General features: G+C 37.6%; 2 protein-coding genes across 5 annotated transcripts in view; both read right to left on the minus strand.

Moving 5' to 3' along the window:
- The window catches only part of mical1 (microtubule associated monooxygenase, calponin and LIM domain containing 1), a 32,095-nt gene extending 24,676 nt beyond the window's left edge, over positions 1-7,419 (minus strand). For both annotated transcript variants that reach the window (XM_058409730.1, XM_058409729.1), the window contains exon 1: positions 7,262-7,419. The gene's annotated coding sequence lies outside the window, so the exon portion shown is untranslated. The remainder of the gene's footprint in view (positions 1-7,261) is intronic.
- Positions 7,420-8,972: 1,553 nt separating this feature from the next.
- The window catches only part of src (v-src avian sarcoma (Schmidt-Ruppin A-2) viral oncogene homolog), a 40,939-nt gene continuing 22,091 nt past the window's right edge, over positions 8,973-27,820 (minus strand). For 2 of the 3 annotated variants that reach the window (XM_058409937.1, XM_058409938.1), the window contains exons 2-13: positions 27,025-27,301; positions 25,524-25,623; positions 24,298-24,315; positions 21,640-21,738; positions 20,622-20,725; positions 19,020-19,169; positions 18,058-18,216; positions 17,250-17,429; positions 16,882-16,958; positions 15,329-15,482; positions 12,925-13,056; positions 8,973-11,961 (exon numbers count right to left, since the gene is read on the minus strand). In XM_058409937.1, the coding sequence (XP_058265920.1) occupies positions 11,753-11,961; positions 12,925-13,056; positions 15,329-15,482; positions 16,882-16,958; positions 17,250-17,429; positions 18,058-18,216; positions 19,020-19,169; positions 20,622-20,725; positions 21,640-21,738; positions 24,298-24,315; positions 25,524-25,623; positions 27,025-27,292 (1,650 nt within the window). In that variant the 5' untranslated portion in view covers positions 27,293-27,301 and the 3' untranslated portion in view covers positions 8,973-11,752. The remainder of the gene's footprint in view (positions 11,962-12,924; positions 13,057-15,328; positions 15,483-16,881; positions 16,959-17,249; positions 17,430-18,057; positions 18,217-19,019; positions 19,170-20,621; positions 20,726-21,639; positions 21,739-24,297; positions 24,316-25,523; positions 25,624-27,024; positions 27,302-27,820) is intronic. The other variant, XM_058409939.1, reaches the window with a different exon arrangement.

Here is a 27,820-nt window from a genome sequence, read left to right on the forward strand (position 1 = left end):
ACTATTTTCTACAATCTGATTCAACACTAGACTTTGTTAGTAATGACAGCTGTAAATACACTCCTTGTCACATGCATCTCAACATTTTAAAAAAAATGTTTTCCTCTTTAAAGCAACTCATGCAGTGAGTGCACAAAACTGCACAGTGAATCTACATTACTAGTGAACTGTTTCACACTTTACCCCTGGCAGCAAAGCAAGTAAGACACAAACGCCGAAACCACTACTTCTTTCTGAATTCTTATTTTTGATTCTACAGACCAATAACCAAAAATATTTGCAATATGAGGCATTTACGTGGGCATGACATGGATCTACATGTCACCAATATTGTGCAACGGGGGAAAAGCCTCTGATGCGAGCTGTTTTCTGTTTCTGCTGACTCCCTTCCCATGGTTATTTGGAAAACAGTCTACTATAAATCAGCATGGCCTCTCAGGACTCACCTCTGTTCTGTGCTGATTATTTCCACAAAATGAATGCAATTAAACAGTAAGGGGGCACAAGATAAAAGAGCGTAAAACAGTGGTTAGTCAAAGGAGGCAACCTTTTTTCCCCCAAGTAAGTCAGTTCCTGTCCATTTACTACTGTTAAGGAAAAGCTTAGACAAGCTGAATGACATCTGTGCCATAGTCTGTGCCATATGAGTCATAACTTAACAGTGACAAACAGATTAATTCACGGCTATAAAAAATTCAATGTGGGTACATTTTCTATCACAATGACGCTCATGTTACCATTCTGGAATCAGATGAAATAACTTCTTTGAAGCAGGAAGAATAACCACATACACTATAGCGTAAAATGTATATGGGCATCTGACCTGATGAGCCACAGCATAGGATCTATAGGTGGTTCGTGTTTAAGACACCCGTTTCACTGAAGTTTGGCCATTTTTGTTTTTTAAATGGCGATTTTTTCTCTCTTTTTTGACAAGTTGGCTTGGTCAACATTGACATGCACAAATACAAATACACAATTTGTATCATGCAAAAACAAAAAGCAAGTATACAAACACAGGAAACTTTCAGTGGTGTCCATCTTTGTGTGTTACAGATGTTGTAGGGGATGTTGCAAAATAGTATACAACACAATGTTTTAAAGCAGTGTTGTAATTATGAGTTTCCTTTAACTAGATAAATGGTATGTGGTCATTGCTAGCTGTAAAAACAGCACAACCACTTCCTGGACCTTTAATGATCACATAGGATAGACATGTTTAGACACAGCTCTGTGCATATACTGAACACGCTCAAGAGCCTCAGGTTAGATACACATCAGCTCAGGCTGTCCAGGATAAATATTAACTACCACACTTTCTTTTTTTATCAAACATTGGATAGTACGGAAGAGACAAAGAAATAAGGAAGCATAAATATATGCAAGGAAATCATGACACAGAGATAAGCAACCTTAAATCTTGATGATACATTGCTCTCAGTTTGACCTATGTATTCATATTTAGTAAGCTGTGTTTATGACTAATTACCGCAATCCCATTTTGACTTAAATGGGAAGAAAATAGATGTTTGGAGGTCAGTGTCACGATCATGAGGAGATGGTAGATGCTTGAGGGACAGTCCAGATCAACACCAAAATGATGTTCCATTCAACGTTGTAACAGGACATTGTGTTGGCCTGGGAAACCCTTACCATGAAAAATAGCAACAATTTTCAATATACAAGTTCTCAAAACTGACTCCTTCGAACTGAAATATGTTTCACTTTTGCACTTGTAGCATTTTCTATTGGGGTTACACCCAAATAAGAAAAAAGTGAGAGAAATGCATTCAAAGATTCCATTCTAACTGCATTATAGAAGCATCATGGATATTTTGACAGCTAGTATGCAATTACAAACTGAATTAATCTGGCATCGGTCTACTTCAACAAGGCATGTAGCTATCCAGAAATCAGCTCAAACAGTGCCATTCAACATGTGAGCAAATTACATTTAATTAGCTAGTAGACATCTTTAGACTTTTTTTTTTTTACTGCCGACTTTGCCTAAGCTTGTCTAGGCTAGGTTCCTTATCCAGCATAAACAAGATAGCTTAGCCAAGATTAAACACCTTTGCCTGTAGCAAAGGTGTTTGCTACAGGCAGAAATTTGCACAAACCCAATTTTTTATTTAGTTTAATCAGTAGATTTTTTTTTAAATCTTCAACCTAATGTGGACTTCTATTATTGTAGCCTAGGGTTGTCCAAAGTCTGGCCCCTGTGACCAATTGGAGGCTTGGAGGCAATTGTGACTTCATTTTTTTCCCCTTTCACCTGACAGCAACAGCAATCTGTGTTAACATATTTTCATTCTGAAGAATATCACACTGAAATGCAAAACTACACATGCAAATTAATTTACAGAATAACGTTTAATCATGGCTATAAACATAAAGGTAACAGTTAATGTTGAAAAGGGGGTGACTTTTCAACCACAAAGCATGGGAACCACAAAACATGGAATTGCAGTGAAAAGTGGATTTGCAACTAAGTGTTCAAAATAACAATTTCATCTACAGTTTTGTTTGTTTGGTCCAATTACTGCTGGTCCCTGAAAGTGAAGGGTGCCACATACAAGTGCTGTAATTCCCACACCATTCATCCTGTATAACCTGCCTTCTGGTATTTTCAGCCCTGTTGTAGCAAAGTTTTGAGATGCTTTTCTGCTCAGCATGGATGTAAAGAGTATTTATTTGACCTAACTGTTAGCTCAAAAATGTCTGGACATCTGTCCTTTCTCATCAACAATTTGTTTTTTGTAAATATAAAACAGGTGCTCATATTGTAGCAAGTGGCAAGTGAATGTACGCACTGCTAAAGTCAAGAGCTTTAGTTAATATTTAAAATATATATATATATCAGAATGGTGAGAAAAAGCAAGCAAGCTATATGACCTCCCCAACTGACTGTTTTTAGACTGATGGTACTCTAAGTAGTTAACCAGTATCAGGACGGATCAATTCTAAGAAACTTCTAAGCATTTCTGGTAAGTCATTCTGGAAAAGGGCGTCAGCCAAATGCCATAAATATCAACGTAAGTACGTAAGTACGTAAGTAAGTCAGAAAGAAAGAAAGAAAGAAAGAAAGAAAGAAAGAAAGAAAGAAAGAAAGAAAGAAAGAAAGAAAGTTCTGAAAACAAGCTCTTGCAAAAGTACAATTTAACTACAGTAAAATGTTATGCAAAGCATAACTATCCATACAGATGTTTTACAAACCAGTGTGTATACTAAGCTAAGATTGGTCAATGCTATATCCTTTGTGATGTTCAGGATGATATACATAAAGAAATCTGAAATAGTTAGTGGTGAAGCACTGATTGAACTCTTACCATTGTCAATAAAATATCAAATATCAATATCAAAGCTCTGTGTATTGTCTAAAACCTAATAATGATCCATACTGACTTTCTCTTAACCAAGCTGACTCTCGGCAAGCTTGCAGAGAAAAGAGAAACATTAAGAGAATCCTTCTTCTGTGTAAGGTCCATCCGGCACCATGCACCAGGATGTGACCATTATACTGAAGTGTTTTAAACAAAAACAGCTATCTACACACACGTTAAATGATTTTTTAAAACAGGGAAAGTTGGTTTTTAAAATAAGAAGACTGAAGATTGAAAAAAAAGTTAGAATGTTATCTTGAACTGTCCAGTTTTTTTTGAGTCTGCCCCACTGTAGCTCCATATTCCTGGTCTTTGACAGGAGTGAAACCTGATGTGGACAACTGTTATGACCCATCAGTCTGGCATGGTCTGACATGTTGTGGTCTGAAAGTGTTGTGATTTAGAAGAGACATAAAGTGTGGTTAGTTGAGTTACTTTTGCTTCCGTCACCTTGAACCAGTCCAATTATTCTTCTCAGATCTGAATCATCAACAAGGCTACACAAAGCATGTTTGTTTTGCCTTTCACACCATTCTTTTTAAACTTTAGAGACTGTTGTGTATGAAAATGACAGTAGAGAAGTGTTTTTTTTTTTTTAAATACCAATCCATCTGGCATCAATAACCATGTTAAAGTCAAAGTCACAGAGGTCACCAAGGTCATGGTCATCCTCTCTTCCCCTAGTTTGATGTTTGATGTAGAGTTTAAGTGACTTTTTCTGCTTGTTGTGCCCATGAATGGCTAATGGGATTATAGAAAGAATTAATACAGTTGTTCCTATTAAAGTGGCCATAATCCAGTTCTACCGGTTCCCTTACCTAAATAACATTTAATACCTTCTTGTTCAAAAACATTACATAGGAAGCAGATACAGTATACCTTATTATACCCAGTCACTACTCCTACTCTAAACAAGCTAATACTGGCATTCATTTCATAACCACCTCTTGCTGCTCTGCTCTCTGTTCTCTATTGTGTGCCATGTTGTACCCTGGGGCATCATTTACAGCTCAGTTCAGACCAATGATTCAACAAGGCAGGGAGTGTGTTGTTAGGCCATTGCTTTTCTTTCAATTTAGTTACATGGCATCCTGTTTACCTAGCTTTGTAAAAAGAATAGCTTAGCCACCCTGGCTAAATTGTCTGTGCCAAACCACTCTTAGTTAAACATCTGTGCATGCAATATAAACATCAATTTCGCATATAAATAAACCACTATTCTGTAAATTCCTAATATATTAACATGATGTAGCCACAGCAAGATTTTGAAACATATGGCCAAAGAACAGCCAATATTTTACATACAAGTATAGACTCACACTGACTGAAATCTATACCCTTTTCCTGAATTCAGTTTGAATTAAATGTTAGAGATTTCACTTTGTCTGATATTCAGAAAACAAGCTGCTAAACAAATAAGCTGAAGCCCTCAAAATCTCCAGAAAACTAAATGCTGTGCTCGTTTTCTCCTCCACAGGCATTCCAACAGTACAAACACGCACTATATGAACAAAATCATGTGGATACCTGTCCCATATGTGCTTGAAAATGTGAGTTTACCCCCTCTTTGTGTCTCCATTCTTCTGGGAATTCTTTCTACTAAATTTTAGAGCATGGCTGTGAGGTTGAACACTGAGGCCTGGAGTGCAGTCTACATTCCAATTCATCACAAATGTGTCTAATGGGTTTCAAGTAAATGCAGAACCCATGAGTAAATGCAGAACCCATGAGTGCTTCCCAACCATCTTTGGCCAACCGTGTCGTCATGGACTTAACTTTGTGGTCATGGTCATTGTGATGGTAGAACAAGTATAAGTCTGAAGGGAAATGCTACAGCTCACAGACAATCATTACACATGATTACACAAGACATTACAGACAATCAGGTGCCTCCAGCTTTGTGTAAATGTTTTTGAGAGGCCAGCTTATAGGAGTCATGGTCAGGTGTCCCCAAACTTTGGCTATATAGTGTAGCAGTAAGATAAAAACTTGCATCATCACAAACAGTGAGTAAAAATGCCAACACATATGCACCTTAGTGCATAAACAGAAACATTATTTACCAAGGGTTGTGATGTATATATTTTCCAATTCACATGTTCATATGTATAGAAGGCACCAATCACAGAAACCTTTTAAAACTAAATAATCTAACAGCATTCATTTAACCATTCATTTGGCTAAAGCACATGCCTGAAAACAAATTCATTTCTCTTCCAGAATTGAACTAATGTTCAACTCTCTCCACCACATTCTTAAAAGACACTGGTTTTTGAAACTCGTATTTCATTCACATGGAAAACTGGAGTAACCAGATTTCCCATGAGCACCTTCTAATGCTTCAGTTCTTCTTTCAGTCAGCTACATTTAAAGCAAAATGAACACAATTGAATGCAACAACTGTCACTGCTTCCGTCTTCTTCAATCTGAGGGTAGTTCAGAAGAAATTTGAAGTGTTAGGTGACCCGGCTTATAGGAGCCACCTGCCATGAAAACAATCTGGTAAAGATCATTTACTCATTCATGCCAGTGCATCAGTATGTTCTGTTGGGAGATAAAGGCTACTAGTTTTTAGATCTCTGGGGTAAAACTGTAAATAAAAGGATGGACACTCCACATGGGCTGGATGGTTTTTTAAAAATAATACATTTCTGTCCTCTCGATTATCAGGTCTTTGCATTTTTCCCCTTATATACAGCCTATACTGTCCTTCTCAATTATCGTTTACAGAGTCTGTTATTGTGTTAAAATTGCCAATATGGCTAAACTGTACATTGTTCTTGTTTTTCTTTCATTGCTAAAAATTACATAATCCAGCAGGCATGCACATTGCACTGGCAGTTCTGCTCAGTAACACACTGCTTAGCAAGCGTCACTGAATTATGGTTTCCTTTAGACATGCCCACTTAAGAACATGTTGGGTGCACTTCCGGCACGTGCGAGATGTGTGTTTGGTGCTTGGAGTCACACGAAATATGTCAAAAGCTTTAAGAAAAGAACATTAAAAACCTCTACAAGTTTTGTGCAACGCAACACCTTACAAGACACCTACATGCAAAAGCTCTGTAACTTGGTCTGTAACAAGTTCCTCACATTTTGCAGAATGAAGCAGCAAGGAAACTGTGAATTTCACCGCATCATGCTTGCCGTTGCCTCTGTGGCCAAGTGGTTAACAGTTTGTCTGGGACTATGTGACTGTAAGGCACACTGTGACTAAAAAAAAAAACACTTTGGGGATTGACTGTGGAACAGGTGCTATTGGTTAGAAAGGAAAGTAAAACTAACTATTTCCTCATTGCATCTGATTATATATATATATATATATATATATATATATATATATATATATATATATATATATATATATATATATACACACACACCACACACACACACACATCAGATGCCTCCATAAACGCTTCCATGTCTCCATAACTCTGTTGGTCACTGAGCCATAGGTTACATTTAGGATAATAGTAAGCATTAAGAAGCTGCATTGGCAATTAGGATTCTCTTGTTAGAAGAGAAACAGACCCCCCAAAAAAAGAAAGAAAAGAAAATAGACAAAAAAAAAGAGGAAATAAAAACATATACGTGTGTATGTGGGTGTGTATGTGTGTTATCTTACAAAGTCTACAGCATCCGCTACTGAATAAACAGCAGTAACAGGAAAAAGAGCTCAGCCTAAAGCGCTCACAACATCTGCACGACTCTTTAAAACCTTTTGAACAGCATAATAGCCGGCAGGGAGACATTTCTGAAACAAAGTACAGTCGGCGTGTTTGTTTACAAAACTGCTGCAAGCTCAGAATATACACTTTAGAGGATGGAAATTTTAGTTTAGACCCGAGGAATCTTTGTGAAAGACAGACTCTTACCTCAGTTTAGTGGTGACTGCTTTTAGATGATCGGCAGTAGACTTTCTTTCGGTGGTTTGACACCAGTCTCTCTGCTCTGCTCTGCTCTGCTCTGCCTACCAGTTTTACCTGCACTTGTGAAAGACTCTGAGAAAACTGCCAAACTCTTCCGGCTTCACTGTTTAAAGGCGGCACCTTGCTCACATTCTGCTCACACTCACGTAGCCATGGGCTAGAGTTCATTTACAGTCAACACACTAGGGGGTGGGGGGGCAAGTCATGTACAATTACTCAATTAAAAATGATTTGTTAAATGTTTAATTACTGGAAATAATTTATGATAGACAGCATTTGTTTTAGTCTGTCTGTATAAATAAATAAAGTGAATTAAGACATTTCAGGGCAAATTTGCATCATGGGTATTGCGTTTATTATGGGGTTTTTAATGGAAGAATTAGACTTCAGTAAAAAGCCTGTGTGGTTATTTTTTGTTTGTTTTTCCTTGATTAAAAAATTGAATAAACAGTGATCTAGGATCTACGCGGAATCATATAATGAACGCGTTTGAAAATGTTTTTGCTTACATTTTTTCCCCTGCAGTAAATAAATAAAGAAAAAAAAAAGAACAATTACTTTTTTAATGCTCTGGCGGCCTCTAGTGGCCAAGACGTTTTTTGCACAAAGCCTCTATTTATCTACACTATATTGCCAAAAGTTTTTTTGAATTCAGGTGGACTTGGCCCCTTGGTTCCAGTCAAAGGAACTCTTAATGCTTCAGCAAACCAAGACATTATGGACAATTTTATTGGTCAATTTAGGGATGGCCCTTTCTTGTTCCAACATGACTGCACACCAGAGCACAAGGTCCATAAGGACATGGATGAGTGAGTTTGGTGTGGAGGAACTTGAGTGGCCTGCACAGAGTCCTGACCTCAACCCGATAGAACACCTTTTGGGATGAATTAGAATGGAGACCTTCGAGCCAGGCCAAAACTGGGTCGTCTGCCTTTACATGAACATGAATTTAATATGGAATTGGCTCGCTCTTTACAGCTTCAACCCTTTGACATTCCATAAGGTTTAGTACTGGGTTTATGGGAATTTTTGACCATTCCTCTAGAAACACATATGTGTGGTCAGGCACTGATGTTGGACGAGAATGGCTGGCTCGAAGGTCTACGCTCTAATTCATCCCAAAAGGTGTTCTATCGGTGAGATCTATCTATCTATCTATCTATCTATCTATCTATCTATCTATCTATCTATCTATCTATCTATCTATCTATCTATCTATCTATCTATCTATCTATCTATCCCAAAAAATAGCTTTCATTTATCTTTTTTTTTACTGTATCACATTGAAGGTGGAAAATTATATGATTTATCTAGGCTTCATATTTTATTACACAAAAAACACACAAGATCAAATCAGGGACCACAAGGCCATGAAGTGGCAGTGCTTTCTGCTGGGCCATGATCCTGTTTTCCATCCATTCATCCATCATTTTACCTGCAAGTATGATTGAGTACAGTAAATTTCCCACAGGTGTGGGGGTCTTGCCCTGCAATGGTGTAGCATCCCATCCATGTGGGAATTCCCCTGTCTTACACAATCTATAGCTTCCCATCCATGGGGGAATTCCTCTGTCTTACACAATCTATATACCTGAGTTTCCTGTTCAGGATGAAAAAGATACTGAAGATAAAAAAAAATTGGCAGTTTTAGTCAGACTTCATTATATAGAAAGGTTTATTTTGCACTTTAAGCTTTTTATATACAATGTACGCAGACAGAAAGGTACACATTTGCTTCAAAATCCAAACTTTAGAAACGTAGTTTATTGCACTTAGAAAAGATAACAATGTATCAACAGTTGAAGTATACATCTCTCATCGCAAATTCTTTATATGGACCAGGTCATTGAATGACAGAACTGTACAATATGTTGTAAGCAAAGGGGGGAAAAAGGTGAAAAAGACAGGAGTAAAAACTGCATAGGCTGATTACATCATTGCCTTTTAAGAAGACAAAAACCTCTTTGCAATCTTTGCTCTTATTTGCTATAAATGTAAGAATTGCGGGTTAAAAAAGAACACATTTGAAAACATAAGGCTGTGATCATGATTATCAATGAAAGTCAAATAACTAACCGTCACCCAACTGCACATATTAACACATTAACCCAGATCAAATCTCCCTGGCAAATCTGTTCCCAATATATTAACTGAACAATTTGGTGAAGAAGAAATTCTAGACGATATAATGGTGTGGTTTTGACAGACACCTGATTTCTTATGCAAATTTCTGAAGTTGTAGTAGTGGTTGAAGTAGAAAAGTTGGAAACCAGCTGAGTGTGGGAATTGAGAGTAGGTGAGATAACCCACAAGAGAAAAATAAGAATCTGAACAGTATGACTATTTACACGAAGCATGACCAGAAAGTATATACACAACAAACTGTCCAGTGTCACGAGAGCACTCAAAAGTGAGAAAAGCAAGCAATCACAGATGATAGGAAACAGTGCACGAGTGACTACCTAACTCCCATACTATTACTACTCACAGATCCACTCACCATCCTTATGCATAAACATGCCCTACAATTTCTACAAAACTGTTTAACTTGCCACAAAACAGAATAGATCAGAGGCAAATTTTTAGGAAGAAGGCTGGATATAACACTGCATATAAACAGAAATCCAGTGATGTGTAGAATGACGTGTTTCAGTTATTCATACACTTCAAGTCAAATGCAATCCTCCTGTTGGGCTTTGAAAAGCATACGTAAGCATTAATATTCTTGCCCTTTGAAATTCATATGCGATGTTAATAATTAGCAAAATGTTGTGGCCCTAGCATTATTTAAACACAAGATAAGATTAAAGTCTTTCCTGCTTTTTAAGACTCTAGACAATACCATCCAGCATGTATAAGGGCCTTTCCCCAACACTGAACATTTTACATGTGCCCAAAGCCACATCATTTGGTCATTTGAAGAGATTGACATTCTTAACTTACAATTCATGCTAAACTACAAAAAAAAACAATCTGATAACAAATGATATCATTAAAAATACCTTTTATATATAGTAGAATTGTACAAAACTGTCTCCCATAAGCAAAAACACAGTTGTAAGAGACTTTGTCAGTAGATTTAAACCTTATCAGAAAACATTGGATAATATCAGAAAATTTAAACATAATATTAAAGGATAGAAATCAGAGAGAAATTTTTTTTTAAAGGCTGTATTAAAGGCTTTATTTTGGAGTTTGGTCTCTAACACTTCATTAAATGGTTTATCTGCCATGTGATCTTGTTAGTGTGATTCAAAAACACTCGCCGTTTGACAGTCTTTGTCCTTGTCCAGTTGATCCCAGTTTAGGAAATAGGGAACAGGAGTCAGGATGTCCTCTTCTAGGTAACTTTAAAAGAGTTCAATTGGATGTATATTGGAAGACTGTGACAGTTTAAGACATATCCTCATGTAAAAGAGAACTATAATATAAAATTCAAATCAATTGTCTTAAAGGGTCTTCCCCAGTTGCCGATGGCCGAGTTTTACATCTCGAGAAAAATTAAAGGACTTGGTGACAGGGTATGCTAAATGGAGTGAACAGTTTGGAGGAGTGTGAGAGTCACAAATCTGGAGTATATTCAACAAGAGTTATTGGTTCAGAAGAAGCTAATGATTTATTTTCCCTAAACCAGGAAAAACAACTATGTTAAATGAGAAGAAAAACAACTTCTCTATTTGTGTTTACAGTGGAGGAGAATGTGGGTTTCGTGTGGTAACCATTCTGAGGTTAAAAAATAAAAAAGAACTGTGCAAGGAACTGTAACAATGTTTTTGTTCTCTGTAAGGAGAAGTACAGCCTTAGTCAGTTACCACAACACTGAAATATAACAAATATATGCTTGTTAGAAATAAATCAATATATACCATTTTCTTTAAATCATTGTCAACTATTTAAAACTGCAAACACATAATATATAATAATAATATTGGAGTTAAAACAAAGATGTGGTTCCCTCTATATTTAATTACACAAGTGAACTGTAACCTAACACTTATGTTGTCTTTAACAGCAGTAGAACCTGATTTGCCCAGCCTTCTGTGAACTTTAAAAATGCTATGTTGTGTACATTATGTCATGAATTGATTTTAAATATTCAGTATAAGTCATTCATTATGTAAACCGGTGAAAGCAGCTGTTCTTTCACTTAGCTGTGCAAGTGAATGGTCACATGGCAGCTGTCGTCTTTTTAAAGAGAGCAGTTTAACACAGTCCCTGATTCTCTCTGGCCTCATCCATCATCCAGCCTGCTGCGGTTCCCAAAAATGATCTACGACTTTACAGTTAAAATATTGATTACCTAGCCTCAGCACTTGACTGGAAATCAATGTGCATGTAAAAGGTCACTTTAGCACTCACTCTTCTTTAAGGAGCACAGTACAGAAAGCCTTTATCCTCTTCCCCGCTTCCGGATGAAACTACTTTACTGGATTTTCTTTACAGGTTTTCTCCTGGCTGGTACTGTGGCTCAGTGGAGGTAAAATAGTCTTCCAGGAATCCTTGCAGGTATTCAAAAGTGGGCCGCTCCTCAGGTTCCTTCCTCCAACATGTAAGCATGAGTTCATGCAGAGATTCAGGGCACTCAGCCGGGCACGGCATCCTGTAGCCACGCTCCACCTGGTCCAGCACCTCCCGGTTCACCATGCCTAGACAGCACACAGAGGCAAACAACTTTACAAAATATAGATGACTTAGAACAAATATTTGAACTGTTTTTCTCTTCAGCTAAAGATAAATCACATTTTGTATTCATTTTCTTTTAAATTATTTGATCATATATATTTTAGCACATACACCCAACACCATCTTGAACTAAAATATGTTTCTCGTTTGTATGCATCTCAGCCACAAGTTTCTGAGTATTTAGTGTCTGGTTAAATTAAAAAGGGAGAGATGTTCTGTAAAAGATTCTTTTGTTATGTGATACCATCGTAGACATTTTCAATTCAAGTCAATTTTATTTCTATAGTCCTTTTAACAATGGATGTTGTCACAAAGCAGCTTTACAAAAATGATATAAATACAGGATATCAATGATCAATTTTAAATGAAAATGTATCCCTAATAAACAAGCCAGAGGCAATGATGGCAAGGAAAAACTCTCTGAGATGATGTTGAGGAAAAAAACTTGAGAGGAACCAGATTTGAAAGGAAACCCATCTTCATCAGGGTGGCAGTAGGTGTCTTATTACAAACTAAATTATGCCTTTGACTGTGGCACACAACTCCAACATCTGTCTCAAGAAGATACAGTTAGCTAGCACAGTTTAACATATCTTTAGACAGGATTACTGTATAATGGTTTTTGTTAAACCATGAGCAGGAAAATAGCATGTGAAAGAAAAAAAAGACCAATAATTGAGGAGGAGATAGTATAATCTTTACAACCCAATTGATAAGAAATCAAAAGAGATCATTATAATGTGAGGATTGTAAAAAAAAAAAAAACTCAAACAACCCAAACACAAACAAACCAAAAATGAATATATCAAATTTTTTAAAATACAAATGCTCATTCACAAGTAATTCATAAACAGTGTATGAACAGAATTTAGATCCTAAATACTGCATTCACTAATCATATAAAATTATAAAATTCATTACTGTACCTGGATATGGCACCCTGCCTTTAGTTGCCAGCTCAGTCAGTAAAACCCCAAATGACCAGACATCAGATTTGATGGTGAAGCGACCGTATAGAGCGGCTTCTGGTGCAGTCCACTTTATCGGAAACTTCGCCCCTGTGTATACAGATAAGGAATGAATTAAGTGAATGTGTAAACTGTTTTCTTACTGTATTCTTACCATTCACAATACAACAGCTCACCTGTGTGTGACAGGTGATAACTCTTTCACATTGCTCTACTACAACTATATTCTACATTCTCAAGGTTCTTCATATTTATTATGTACTGCCAGTTTGCACAGGTGTACTGTGATATGAATATTGATGTAAATATGGTTACATTTACTGTGTTTCATACTGTATCTGCACCACTATGCTTAATTTAACTTATAGTATTCTATATTTAAGGTTTTCATCTTATATTTTTGTATGTGTATATACGTATTTTTTGTATCTTTTGTTTTTGCCCCCATTTTTCATGAACTTCACAAATCTGTCTAAATCTGTGTTAGTGTGCACTTCTCCTTTGCCGAGGTAATTCATCCACCTCACAGGTGTGGCATATCAAGATGCTGATTAGACAGCATGATTATTGCACAGGTGTGCCTTAGGCTGGCCACAATAAAAGGCCACTCTAAAATGTGCAGTTTTACTGTATTGGGGGGGTCCGGGGGGGTCCCAGGGGGGTGGGGTTGCTCCGAAAACTAGTCAGTATTTGGTGTGACCACCATTTGCCTCACACAGTGCAACACATCTCCTTCGCATAGAGTTGATCAGGTTGTTGATTGTGGCCTGTGGAATGTTGGTCCACTCCTCTTCAATGGCTGTGCGAAGTTGCTGGATATTGGCAGGAACTGGAACACGCTGTCGTATACACCGATCCAGAGCATCCCAAACATGCTCAATGGGTGACATGTCCGGTGAGTATGCTGGCCATGCAAGAACTGGGATGTTTTCAGCTTCCAGGAATTTTGTACAGATCCTTGCAACATGGGGCCGTGCATTATCATGCTGCAACATGAGGTGATGGTCGTGGATGAATGGCACAACAATGGGCCTCAGGATCTTGTCACGGTATCTCTGTGCATTCAAAATGTTATCAATAAAATGCACCTGTGTTCGCTGTCCATAACATACGCCTGCCCATACCATAACCCCACCGCCACCATGGGCCACTCGATCCACAACGTTGACATCAGCAAACCGCTCACCCACACGACGCCATACACGCTGTCTGCCATCTGCCCTGTACAGTGAAAACTGCCAGACGCCATCGAATGTGAGCATTTGCCCACTCAAGTCGGTTACGACGATGAACTGCAGTCAGGTCGAGACCCCGATGAGGACGACGAGCATGCAGATGAGCTTCCCTGAGACGGTTTCTGACAGTTTGTGCAGAAATTCTTTGGTTATGCAAACCGATTGTTGCAGCAGCTGTCAGGGTGGCTGGTCTCAGATGATCTTGGAGGTGAAGATGCTGGATGTGGAGGTCTGGGCTGGTGTAGTTACACGTGGTCTGCGGTTGTGAGGCCGGTTGGATGTACTGCCAAATTCTCTGAAACGGCTTATGGTAGAGAAATGAACATTCAATTCACGGGCAACAGCTCTGGTGCCAATTGCATGCTCCCTCAAAACTTGCGACATCTGTGGCATTGTGCTGTGTGATAAAACTGCACATTTTAGAGTGGCCTTTTATTGTGTCCAGCCTAAGGCACACCTGTGCAATAATCATGCTGTCTAATCAGCATCTTGATATGCCACACCTGTGAGGTGGATGAATTATCTCGGCAAAGGAGAAGTGCTCACTTACACAGATTTAGACAGATTTGTGAACAATATTTGAGAGAAATAGGCCTTTTGTGTACATAGAAAAAGTCTTAGATCTTTGAGTTCAGCTCATGAAAAATAGGGCAAAAACAAAAGTGTTGCGTTTATAATTTTGTTCAGTGTATATATTTTATATATACATTTTGTGTTGTGTGTGTTGTATTTTGTTACTGACCATGCTGCTGTAACACAAGAATTTATCTCATGGGATCTATCTATCTATCTATCTATCTATCTATCTATCTATCTATCTATCTATCTATCTATGCATTCAGTCTACATCATATATCTGTCTATCTATGCACTCAGGAGCCATCATAGAAAGAGAGACAGAGAGAGACATACAGAGTGCTCTAGCTGTCTCAGATAGGATCAATAAAGTATATCCATCTATCCATCTATCTATCTATCTATGCACTCAGTCTGCATCATATTATATATATATATATATATATATATATATATATATATATATATATATATATATATATATATATATATATATATAGAGAGAGAGAGAGAGAGAGAGACATACAGAGTGCTCTAGCTGTCTCACTCACCCTGCCTCGCAGTGTATTCGTTGTCCTCTATGAGGCGAGCGAGCCCGAAATCAGCCACCTTACACACCAGGTTCTCTCCCACCAAGATGTTGGCAGCCCTGAGGTCCCGGTGAACATAGTTCATTCTCTCCACATATGCCATGCCAGAGGCGATCTGAAGACAGCACAGCAAGCAGCATACTGAACACACTGCATAGTGTAGTGTCCTGCACTACCTAATATTATGTGCACATCAAGCACTGTGTGATATACTATACCATGTGCAATATGACATCATGTGCAATACCTTATTATGTGCAATATGACATCATGTGCAATACCATATTATGTGCAATATGACATTATGTGCAATATGACACCATGTGCAATACCTTATTATGTGCAATATGACATCATGTGCAATATATTATTATGTGCAATATAGTTTCCTAGCACCTTTTTTGTACTTTGAATACATTTTGAATACATTTTGTATATATAGATTATTTCATTTCTTTTTCATTCATATTTCCTTTATATTTATATTTTTTTGTTATCTGAAGCAGTCTCTGGCAAAAGAATTTCTTTTGGGATTAATAAAGTTCTATCTTATCTTATCTTATCTTATCTTATCTTATCTTATCTTATCTTACTAAAAACAATCATGGCAGAAATGTAAACTTATTACAATCTTAAAAATATATATATATATTAAAAAAAGTCTGATTATTTACATAACCCAGGAGGTTATGTCATTTTGCTGGGTAATTTCATATAATAACCTAGTGAGTTTCTGTTTTTTGTATAACAGCAATTTTGTTAAATATTTTGGTGTGTTATTTCTTACAAAATAGCTAGACCACCATGAGAAGCCAGCTTTTGTTACTTCTACCACTGGGTCAGTGTTTCTGAAATGCCTCTGAATTAAACACAAAATCGAAAACAATTCTTACATGACAAACTAGGAGAAAGCACATGGCTGAAAGAAAAATCCATAATTACTTTATTACTAAATTTAGTCAATTTATCATGAAGCATAGAATGATAGGTAAATAAAAGTGAATAAGTGAAGTGAAAAAAAGGAGATGGAAAGGCACCATCAGGTAGTTAACACTACTTATGTCAGAAAGGATAATCAGTAGCCAGGCTGGTAGCCTATCAATCATGCCCCTGACATCCCATTCAGAATTTGGCATTCCAAACTGCCTACTGTACAATATCTTTTAAAGTAAATAGTCAAAAGATTTATACTTGTGGATTTGGCATTGTGGACCTCCTAAGCGAGCATGTGAGCTGCATATATTCCTCCAAATAGGACTTGTTATTTAGGCAGATTACTAGTTTTCTGACCCCCATATTGCATTTTAGCAAGTCAAGTCAAATCCAGAAGCTTTCATTGTAATTTTGACCAAATATATAGCTGATGCAGTACACAGTGAAAGAGTAACAGATTTTCTTATTGTTTCTTATTCTGCTTTCTTTACTGGTTTCTAGTGTTCTTAGTTGACTTTGTTTACTCAGGTTTGGTACCAAATGTTAGCTAGTGACTACTGGTATTTATGGGATTATGTTACCTGTGAGGCCATGTCTACAAGCTGAGGTAACCGCAGCATCTTCCCCATGTCTCCTTTCAAGAAGTCCAGCAGACTACCTGTATGAAGGCAAATCAGGCAGCTTTCATACCCCATATCCACCTTTTAATATGTTCTAGACTGCAAGTCTACTCAGTGTAATATGTTATTTTTTTGGTGAGTGTGATTCATTCAGGTGTGTTTTGCAAACTATTACAAATTATCTTTATGAATTAGTTATAAATCAATAGAAAACAAAAGAGAAGGAGTATGTGTGCAAGGATAACAGTCATTTCACCTTTATGTATTTATCTATTACAATTATTATTACAGTATCATTGCTATGGTGGAAAGTTGAGAAAGACCTTCACCTTGGCTCATGTACTCAGTGACAATATAAATAGGCTCTTCAGATACCACAGCGTAGAGCTGCACCAGCTTCTCATGTCGAAGTTTCTTCATGACCTGAGCCTCCTGTAAGAAGGCTTCTGGAGACATGGTGCCCGGCTTCAGTGTTTTAATGGCTACTCGTGTTGTCCCGTTCCAAGTGCCTAACCAGACATGTGCACATTACTTACTCAGCCTATTACCAGACATGCTGAATAATAAGCTATCCTATAATACACCAAAAATACAAGAATCTCATTGAAATATATGAGATTAACACTGTAGGTACAGGATATTAGACAGACATACATTTTTGGAAAAACACATTAGGGTTTTCACTGTAGATAGGTGGATGCATAACTCATAAATATCATAAACAATATCCAAATCAAATCAACCTTCATACATTTTTTACACAGAAATATTTTGATTACTGATCATATTGGTTTAACTTGCCTGGTAACTCCAAAAAATTTATTTCTAAATGGTTAAATATGCTTGAATGAACAATTATAATTATACACTATGGTGTTGGCAAGCATTCACATTTGTAGGTCCTGGTGTAATTAGGGTAAATGGGTGCAGGTGTTCCTAAGACATTTTTAGTTATTTCCTGGGTAGAAATATCTAATTCTAACAACTTGTTAAGTGAGTACATTTATTAAGAGGTCCTTTAGCATACTTTGAAAGTGGTAAGACTTTGTGTAATTGTAATAAATATAATCCTGTGTTCTTAAACCAGTGAGTAAATTCCACTGGAAAATTCATCACAGTCTGCTATGTTGTTCTTACCCATCCAGACTTCTCCAAAACAGCCCTGTCCCAGTTTCACGTCTAGACGCAAAGAGTCACGAGGGATTTCCCAGGCATCCCGAGCCAAACCCTGAGTCTGTGGTGGCTTCAGCACTGGACACACATCAGTCAGGCAGTGGCACAGACCATCAGCATGCTCTGAAGAGGAGAAAGAGATAATGACTGGGAGAAAGATGCTAACTGTCACTGCTGTTAATGCTTACTCAACTATAATTCCTTCATTATTTATATATTTTTGAACTAAATTGGAGAAAGTAAGAACAAGTAAGCAAGTAAGATCTTGTTTGCTTGAAGTTAACAACCTCACCACAGCCAGAGCAAATGCAGTGTTTTATATATTACTGTTATGAATATTATGAAATTGAGGCATGTAAATATTACCATTATTTATTTCTGTTCATACAGATTGTGAGAGAAATATCTCCAGTCCAGAGCAAAATTTCATACACTGAAAAGCAAAACCTTCATTGCATTGCTCTTGTGTCCTGAATTCTGCATTGAAAAACAACCAGCAGGGTTTTACTTACATTTTAATGTTTTGATTAGAATGCTGATTTTGCATCAGAAATGAATATAATTCCTCAATTCTTGAATTGTATAATTTCTTTCTGTATTTCACTTCCATCAATATGTGAAAATTTACTGTAATGTTCTGTAATGAAAATGCAATCCATATTAAGGAACGCCTTAAGGCTTCGTTGGTTCTTCATTCCAGCTGCATTCATTGAATGATGATCAAAATTAAGACATTAAGACATTTTAAAATATCACAGCAGGATTTAGACATCAGACATCAAATTTCTCAGACTTCTGTGCATACTTTACCATCTGTGTATTGTATTTCATTGCATTTTGCTCTGGCGAGAAATTTTCTTCAGATAAATATAGCACTTGCTATTGCACACACAGTCAGGTTTTGAGGGCTAAAGCCAGTGACTCACTTCGGTAGTGGTTGACCAGCTGCTGAAGGTTACTAAACTGCGTGCGAGAGGTAATGTAAAAGCCGCCGCTGTCCAGCTTCCGGATTTTATAATGCTTCACATTCAACCCTTTGACGTTGTCGTAGTCCAGGACAGACAGACAGTAGGCACCTGAAGGATTGGTTTGTTAAAAGCAGAATGGTGCATTAAATAGCATTAAAGTAACAGACTACAAAATTGACAATGCAACAAAATGCATCTCTGCAAGAACGTCACTAGGGGGCAGTGTTCCAACAACAATGACATGCGCAATAGTACAGTGTTCTTCCCTGTCTTCTCTGATTTTAATCATTTAATTTTCTGTCGCTTTCTCTTATTCTCTCTACCATTGTCTTTTTTTTACCCAGTTCCTGATAACCTTATTCACATGACGGTATAAATCAAAGCATACATTGTACATAGGCCATTGTACATAACCACCCCCTCTCTTTTTCCCTGTTCAGCTACATGTTATTCCTGCTGCCTGATGAGATACTTGTCCTCTAGATCTGCCTGATCCATCCTGATGCTCTACTTCTTCTTAGAGCCTCCTTCACCAGGGTAACTTGCTGGCACTGAGGATGGCTCCACTTAGCTAGTCTAAAGTTTGCTGTTAGATTGCTGTGGATGGTATCACATAGATACTCTAAAGATAGCTATGGATGTTTTTAATTGGATACAAGCATAGACTTATGAGTCTGGTTCCTCTCAAAGGGAGTTTTTCCCTGGCACCATTGCCTCTGGCTTACTCATCAGGAACAAATTTAAATCTATATCTGGATTTCTGTAAAGCTGATTTATGACTGTCTGTTGTTAAAAGGAAATAAATTAGATTTTATTGAATTAAATGAATATGTATATACCATACACTCTCTTTAATGATATTAATAGATGAACATGACCGCACACCAAGCCTCCTCACTCAACTTAAATGTCCAAAATCACAAAGCTCTCATGGCTGAATGAGCACAAATCCCTATAGCCATGATCCAAAATCTAGTGGAAAGCCTTCTCAGAAGATTGAAGGTTATTATAATAGCAAAAGGGGACTAAATATAGAATGGGATGTTCATCAAACACATATATGGGTGTGATTGGCTAGATGTGCACATATTGTTTGGTCATACAGTGTATATCTGCTGCTTAATGCTGAGAGCTGGATGATAACCTACTTTGTGCCAGTTCACCCCCTCCTTTCTTCACCCTAGACAGCCCCCATTACCTCCCACCTCTTCACACTCCATCACTCAGAAAGCTCAACTACGCACTCCTACATACACTGATAGACTGACTGATCTTTAATGAGGCCACTTGCTGCACAAATTACAGGATGTAACAGGATGTGTTTCCTTCACACAAGAAACCTTGTTTAAATCTTTGCTCTATGTGCTGTGGAGCTTTCTTAATCTACCTATATATATAAAGCCCTTCCAAGCAGTACTGGTTCATGGTTCTGGTTGCATACCGTCTAAAAATAAACAAATATCGTTCCCTTGTTGATTGAATGCAGTAAGTGAAATAAATCTCTAAAATGAAGTAATACTACAGTTACTGTTCGACAGAATGTAAAGCATCTACACTCACCTTTGGTGGTCTCACTCTCTCGAACCAAGAAGGTTCCCCTTCTGTTCTCCATACTCAACAGCAGCCTTTCAGAGTCTCTACGGGTAATTTTACCAAAGAACCACCTGCAAAGATGGAGAGTAAGACGGTAAGAGTTCATTGGTCAGATCTGATTGGTCAGAAGCTTTGCGCATTCCGGTTTCTTGAATGATCTGGTAACTTGAAAGATCATCTATAACTGTAAAGTAATTAGTGAACTAATTAAATAAAAAAATAGGACATACTGTGACCACACCACACCATGACTGTTTTGTTTTGTTTTTTTGCTGTTTTTAACAGCAACATTTAATCTTTTTAGTGATGGAACTGTTGCAGAAAGTGATGTTCTCACTGGTCTGTCTAACCCTAAGAAACTGAAATGTAATGAAAAGTATTATAGCTATAATTGAAAATTTTGCGAATGTACTGTACTGATTTAACTTCTATTTCCCTTCCATTTGAAAGAGTTTCAAGTAGATAGGCCGTTCAGGTCTCAGAGCTAAAAATGTTGTAGCTAGAGATTAGTTTTACTGACTTGATTTAAAAGTGATACGGTGTTGTAGGTCAAACTGCTTCCATTTTTGTGTGAGGTGCACCTTTGAGGAAAAAAGAAGTAGTGGTAATGAGGAGGTAGTAATAATGAGTTATTGTGAAAGGGAAGTAGATACCGTCTCAGAAGTAATTGTGCGTGTGGTGTCTATGAGCAATTTATTTCGGATATGCTGTGATGGTGTCGGGAATAAAAAAAAAAGAGAAGGTGCTAGGAAATCTGTTTCTCACGACAAATAAGGAGACCACGATTGATGATGAATAAGACACTTCTATTACTGCAAATAAACAAAAAAAAAAGTCTAAAAGCAGAAATGACCACAGAAGTGTGATTATTAACACTAACAGAAACACAGAAGTAAACAAATATGATTAAATAAGGGAGCACTACTGGGTGGTTGATGTAGTAGAAGAGATAAAAAGGAGAAGTGAAAGAAAAAGAAACAGTTACTCTTCGGCTTGGATGGAGTCAGAAGGAGCGACGTAGTTGCTGGGGATGTAGCCTCGCAGTCCTGTGGTCAGTGAGCAGGCTAGCCACCAGTCTCCTTCCCTGAAAGACAAATGCACATGAAGTGTAACTTCTCAGAAGAGTTTGTTTGTAGAAGTTCTTATGAATCTGAAATGGAGATGCAAATATGAGCTCCACTCATATTTCGATGAAGCCTAGTAACTATTTCAAAGCAATAATTAATAGTTATATAAAAAAGGTGTTAAGAAGGTGTTGAAGGATCGTCTATAACAGCAGCTCTGACAGTAATGTTATCTGCAAGGCACATCACAGGTTTATGTTAACGCACTCCGTCTAAAACATTAACAGCTAATCCACATAAATGGATTAAAAAGCATGTAAATAATGATAGGGTGAGGGTTTTTTTTTATGAGAAGGGATTTGTTTAGTATTTTTCGAATGACTCTCCAGTGTCAGCACTCTATCAGCTGTCAGGTGATACAGGGCTTTATGGCTTCTGGGTAACATGACAAGCTGCATCGTTATAAAGTAAGTGATAACAGGAACTAGCTTGATGCATAGATGTTCCATGACGTAACTACAAACAAAATAATAAATGTAATCGTTGACACCTTGCTGTGTTGTGTGCTTTTAAGTTTTATTAAAATACTCTGAAACAGAACAGACTACAAAAATGAATTTACTGCATTATTCTACAAATATTGGCTCTTTTAGCTGTGAATTATTAACATCCACATTGAGTTAAAAAAAAAACAGGGAAGTTCCTGATTTAGCCTCCCTTGGCTGGAGCAATAATGCTGGCATTTTCACATCACAGTTGCTGCTGACTCAACACACAACCTCCCTCTATGAGCAATCTCCCACGTTCTTAAAACTCATTACAAAATGCCTGTTAGCGCATGATTGATAACGGGCAACATAACAACACAGTGTCTCTTTCTACATTACAGTGAATTGGTCACAATGAACAAGTGTCATGAGTTGCAGGTTATTTAATCTTTACTACATGACTGGTCACAATCTAAAAAGGGTGGGTTATAAAAGTACTCAATGTCATGTGTTTGAAAAAACTGTGAATGAAGAAATGAAAAAGAAAATCCATCACACTCAAGATCTCAATTTTAATGGGAAAAAATGATGCTGCGTTTGTACATACATTATCTCCCAGAGACAAAGTGATTGGAGATTATCCATATTTTATGTGAGCTGGAGATTTCAAGGCGACATGACAGCAACCATTGCTGACTAGTTGTGGGCGAGTCCAGCAGAGCATCAAACTTTATGCAAATATGGAGCGAGTACCATGTTTACATGGGAGTGAACACAGTAGAGCACATGTGATCTGTGGCAAAGGGCACACACTGCTTCTCCTTCATCTCGTATGATGTGTCGCATACACTACCAGTCAAAAGTTTGGACACACCTTTTAATTCAATGTTTTTTGTTTAGGGATTTATTTCCTACATTCTAGAACAATACTGGAGATTTCAAAACTATGAAATAACACACATGGACTTAAATAATCCATATGTAATGGCAACAAAAAACAGTCAGTTGTTATTTTAAGACACGAAGGTCAGGTGTTCTGGAATAGTTCTTGCAAGAACAGTATTGTCAAGTGCATTTGCAAAACCCATCAAGCACCATGATGAAACTGGCTCACATGAAGACCATCCCAGTAAAGCAAGACCAAAACTTACCTCTGCTGCAGAGGAGAAGTTCATTTAGAGTTGCCAGCCTCAGAAATCACCAGTTAACAGCACCTCAGATTAGAGCCGTTATGAAGGATTTACAGAGCATCAGTAGCAGACATATTTCAATATCAACTGTTCAAACGAGATTATTGTGTATTTCGACCGCCTTCAGCATTGTTTTACAATGTAGAAAGAAATAAACATCAGGAAAGACCATGGAATTAAAAGATGTGTCCAAACTTTTGACTGGTAGTGTATATAGATTATATACAAATGCTATTCCAAAATGGTTCATTTTAGGGGAAAGAAAACTGGAATGCTAGTTTTTCACAGACACATCAGTATACGTGTGGGGGCCTGGAAAAACCCTTCACATTTCATGTCTGGCTACACCCAAAAGTAAAAAAGTAGAAAACTGCATTTAAAGATTCCATTTAAACTGCAAAATAGAAACTTCTCTCAAATAAGAGTCTCTTGTTACAAACTGAATTGATTAGGCTATAGGTAAGCCTATTTTGTTATGTAACGCAACTAACAGCTTGATCAAAGTGTGAAATCCACTTTCTGAGGAAATCACACTTACCTAGCCAGGTTTTGGACATGTTTATATAGACTGTTTTTACCAGCATAATAAGGATCCTTATGAAAATGGTCTTTGCTGGAAAATAGCCTAGTAAACAAAACATGCCTTTGTGGTGAAATATGTTTATGGTTTCTTAACGATGAGGTGTCAAAGTATGCTTTAGGCCAAAAGAAACCTATTTTGGTCAGCTTTTGTTTTTATTTGCAGAGCTCAGCCACAGCGACGGGTTTTCCCAGCTTGCCATGCACTCTTTTTTCCCAGAAGTGTAAAACTATATTTGATAAACAGATGAGCATGGCAAAATGATTTTGAAGACACAGACATGAATCAAGCAAGAGGTAAAAGCGAGCAGTATTTACCTACCTGCAGTTCAGCTTTCTCCTGTTTTAAACAGTGTCCGCACATAAGAGGAGATATGGAGGAAGGAGGTGTGAAATAGGTTTGTGATTAAAAAACAGACATAGCAGGAATTAGAGCAAAGCCATGAAGCCAAAGAGTAAAGAGACAGCAGGAACTCTCAGTGTTTGACTAAACAGGTCGGTAAAAAAGAAAAAAGAAAACAACCTATTTAAAAGCTTGTATTCATCTTATCGAAGCATGTTTTAATGTAATGAGGAGATCAGGCATCAGTGTAAAGTAAAATCAATATACTAGTATGTAGACAAAAGATAGCATTAACACTACAATGGTTCTGCTATTGACATGCCTAGGCCATTGTGTGTGTGCGTACGCGCATATGTATGTGTGCATATTGTGTATGTGTGTGTGGCAAGGGACAGCATCATGCTCCACTGCTCTTCTATTGATTCCACAGTAACAGTCTTCACATTTTTGGCCTGACTCTTATGTTGAACTGGCCATTTTAAATATTTAGCCCTACCTCTAATGCCACCACAAATCTTTTTTTCCCCAATGTAAACCTTCATGTCCTTGGCTCAGTTTATGGAATGAACATTCACGTGTGGAATGAACATTCATAAATCATATTTATGAGAGATTATGTTCATGGTGATTTTTGCTCCTGTTCCATTCCCTTGTTTTCTCATTATAATGCAGTATAACGGGTTTATAATACCATCTCTGATAACCGCTTCCCATTGCATGTGCAACAAGGGATTTTAAATTGATTGCCTTGTTTCTAATTAAGGCAGATTTGCTGCTTTCTCTGTTGTTCTCTGGAAGAGAGCAACTGCCCTTTCACTCCTAGAGGGTAAGCAGGGGGGGGAGGGGGTGGGGGGCTGGATCAGGGGAATGTGCAGCTGTGAACAGAAAACCCCTAAAAAGGAGTGCAGTGAAGAAAAAAGTAAGGAAAATGTAAACAAAACCAAAAACACCATCTCCAGCACATCTCCAGCCTTTAAAGGGGGAGCCTGTTCCTATGGTTACCAGAGAGTATGGGGGGGTAGCTGAAGGGGGAGGTTACACACTCCTTGGTGGTACAGACAGAGGATAGATGTGTGTGTCTGAATGTGCACTTGACTGAGGGAGGATGATCATATGCATGTCTGTCTAGAAGAAAATGTGATATATAATCAGTGTTTGTGCAAGATTGTGTGTGTGTGTGTGTGTGTGTGTGTGCGCTTTCTTACGTGTTATTCACTATCTGAAGCCGTTCTCCTTTCCTGAATGACAGATCAGACGCAGTGCGTGATTCATAGTCATACAACGCCACAAATGTAGTCACGCCTCCTGTGGAAAGACAAAAAAAAATTAAGTAACTGAGACACTCCAAACATATTTTTAAAACATTTTAAAGAAGTGGATAAATAAATTCAACAGCCTGGTCACCGTCCAAGTAAAAGCCCCAATGTTCTTGCCCAGTCCTATTTTCTACTTGGCTGGAAGTCCAATTAACTAGGCTAATGTCCACTAGTATGATGAGCTAATCTGTTTTTTTTTTTTTTAACACAGACAGTAAATTAGCAAGTATTTGAATCCTTGGGAAGGCTGACTTTATATAGCTATAATTTACATTTACAGCATTTTGCAGGCGCCCTTATCCAGAGCAACATACAAAAGTGCTTAGTCCATAGTCCTTAACCTCCCTTGATAATATCTCATAATAACATGTCATGTACAAAAAGGTAGAAATTATTTGGCTAAAAGATCAGCTATGAGCTGTGTTGCTGTCTCATCATATATAACAACGTTATTTAAGTCTGCCTAGCGTCTTCATTTTAGTCTGATGAAATGTTTGAAAGGTGAGTGTGTTGTGCTAGTATTAGAATTAGTGTTTTTGTTGTACTATGCTGTATTTTACTCGGCTTTGACAATGGTTCCACTGTTTATGAAATTCATAATTTTGGAACTATTTGTGTAGCATCCATTTAAGCTAATTAACATGTCTAAAAGGAATAGTTCCTACAATCAGCCAAGACCAGTCCTTGGTTTTATGTGGGTAATGCAGCAGGTGGCAGGATTTGGAAAATAGTATAGTAATTTGTTTTTCCTCTGCTCCAACTTCCAATTTTCCAACCTTGTTCTAGACAGAATTACCTTCCTTTCATAAAACACTGAGTGTTAAACTCTAATATTCTGCAAGTCATGCTATGAAACAATCTTATGTTGGAAATGTACTCTCTGTCTGATAAGTAATGTAAAGATTTTGCAGGCATTCCCAAAAATACCATCTGAAAGTCTGATAAGGTGGAGTCATTGCAATGGGTTTGGGGTGTTATAAAGGCATTTTAATCACTACTGATGCACCTCCATTTGTGATAAAATACTAGGTCTGTTAAAGGTCACTTTGGTTAACAATGTACTACTACTTACAATTACTTCTACCACCTCATAGACCTAATCCCACTAAAAGACATCTCTTATTATGTTTATTTTCATCTTAAAAATGAAGGCAGCCTTTATTTAATAATGAAGTTGAAAAAAATGCTGAAAAATAAATAAATAAATAAATCACACGAAACTAGGTTGATCCAGTTTCACTTGTCTCTGAGGAACCACATCTAAAGGCCACCTTTCCAAGAATGCACTTGGCTCTACATTGACTAAACATTTCACTGTCATTCCCACAAACAAGGGACTCTCAACTAGTATAATGTAAAGCAGGCATTACTAATATTGCTATTTTTATACCTGCTGTTAATGTGCTACGAAGAGGTGATGTGAGGCTGGTCATGGACTCCACTCCTCCAAACAAGGGCAAATCAGCATTATTGGTAATGTTCTGGGCACCATGCTGTGAGCCATCCACTGCAGGGGTCCGGCTGGGTGTGAAGTTCTGCTGGCACGAGTTGTGGTGATGCCCCACATTGCTGCTACCCCCACTGTTCATGCTGACGGTGCCATCCAAACTCTGAGAGTGTTGGCCCAGCCCTCTGGGTTTGCTCTTATTTCCCCCCATGGCTTAAACCTACAGAAAGAAAACATTTTATACAGATATTAATAAAACTTGGGTACAGTTTTTCTAAAATTATTAGTTAATAAGCACGTTGGCAAAAAAAAATCAATCAATTAATTTTGCATAAAAAACGTGGTGTGGTTAACACTGCTGTTAAAATCAGCAAAAAAGAAACGAAAATGCTGAGGAAGCAATGAGCCATGACCTCTAGTAATTCTTGGTCATCCACAAAGTGTAAGCTTTGCCATACTGTATGGGTGAACAGCTGCTTCCCTTCACACACCACTGCCAGCTGTTGCAATCTGATCTTCATGCAGTGACATTTTCTCAGAGCCTTTTTACACACACCACACACGCAAGCATTCACATTATAAATACCTGTTACTTCCTACAATACCCCCCCTCCACACACAGACACATTCTTTACCACCACAAACACCCTTATGCTCCCTCATAAACACACACACACACACTACATTTTCTCCTGTCTCTTTACTCTGCTAGTCTGATCAAGTCTCTGCTTGCTAGTAC

Source organism: Hemibagrus wyckioides, linkage group LG15, assembly GCF_019097595.1.
Source record: "Hemibagrus wyckioides isolate EC202008001 linkage group LG15, SWU_Hwy_1.0, whole genome shotgun sequence".
Taxonomy (NCBI): Eukaryota; Metazoa; Chordata; class Actinopteri; order Siluriformes; family Bagridae; genus Hemibagrus; species Hemibagrus wyckioides.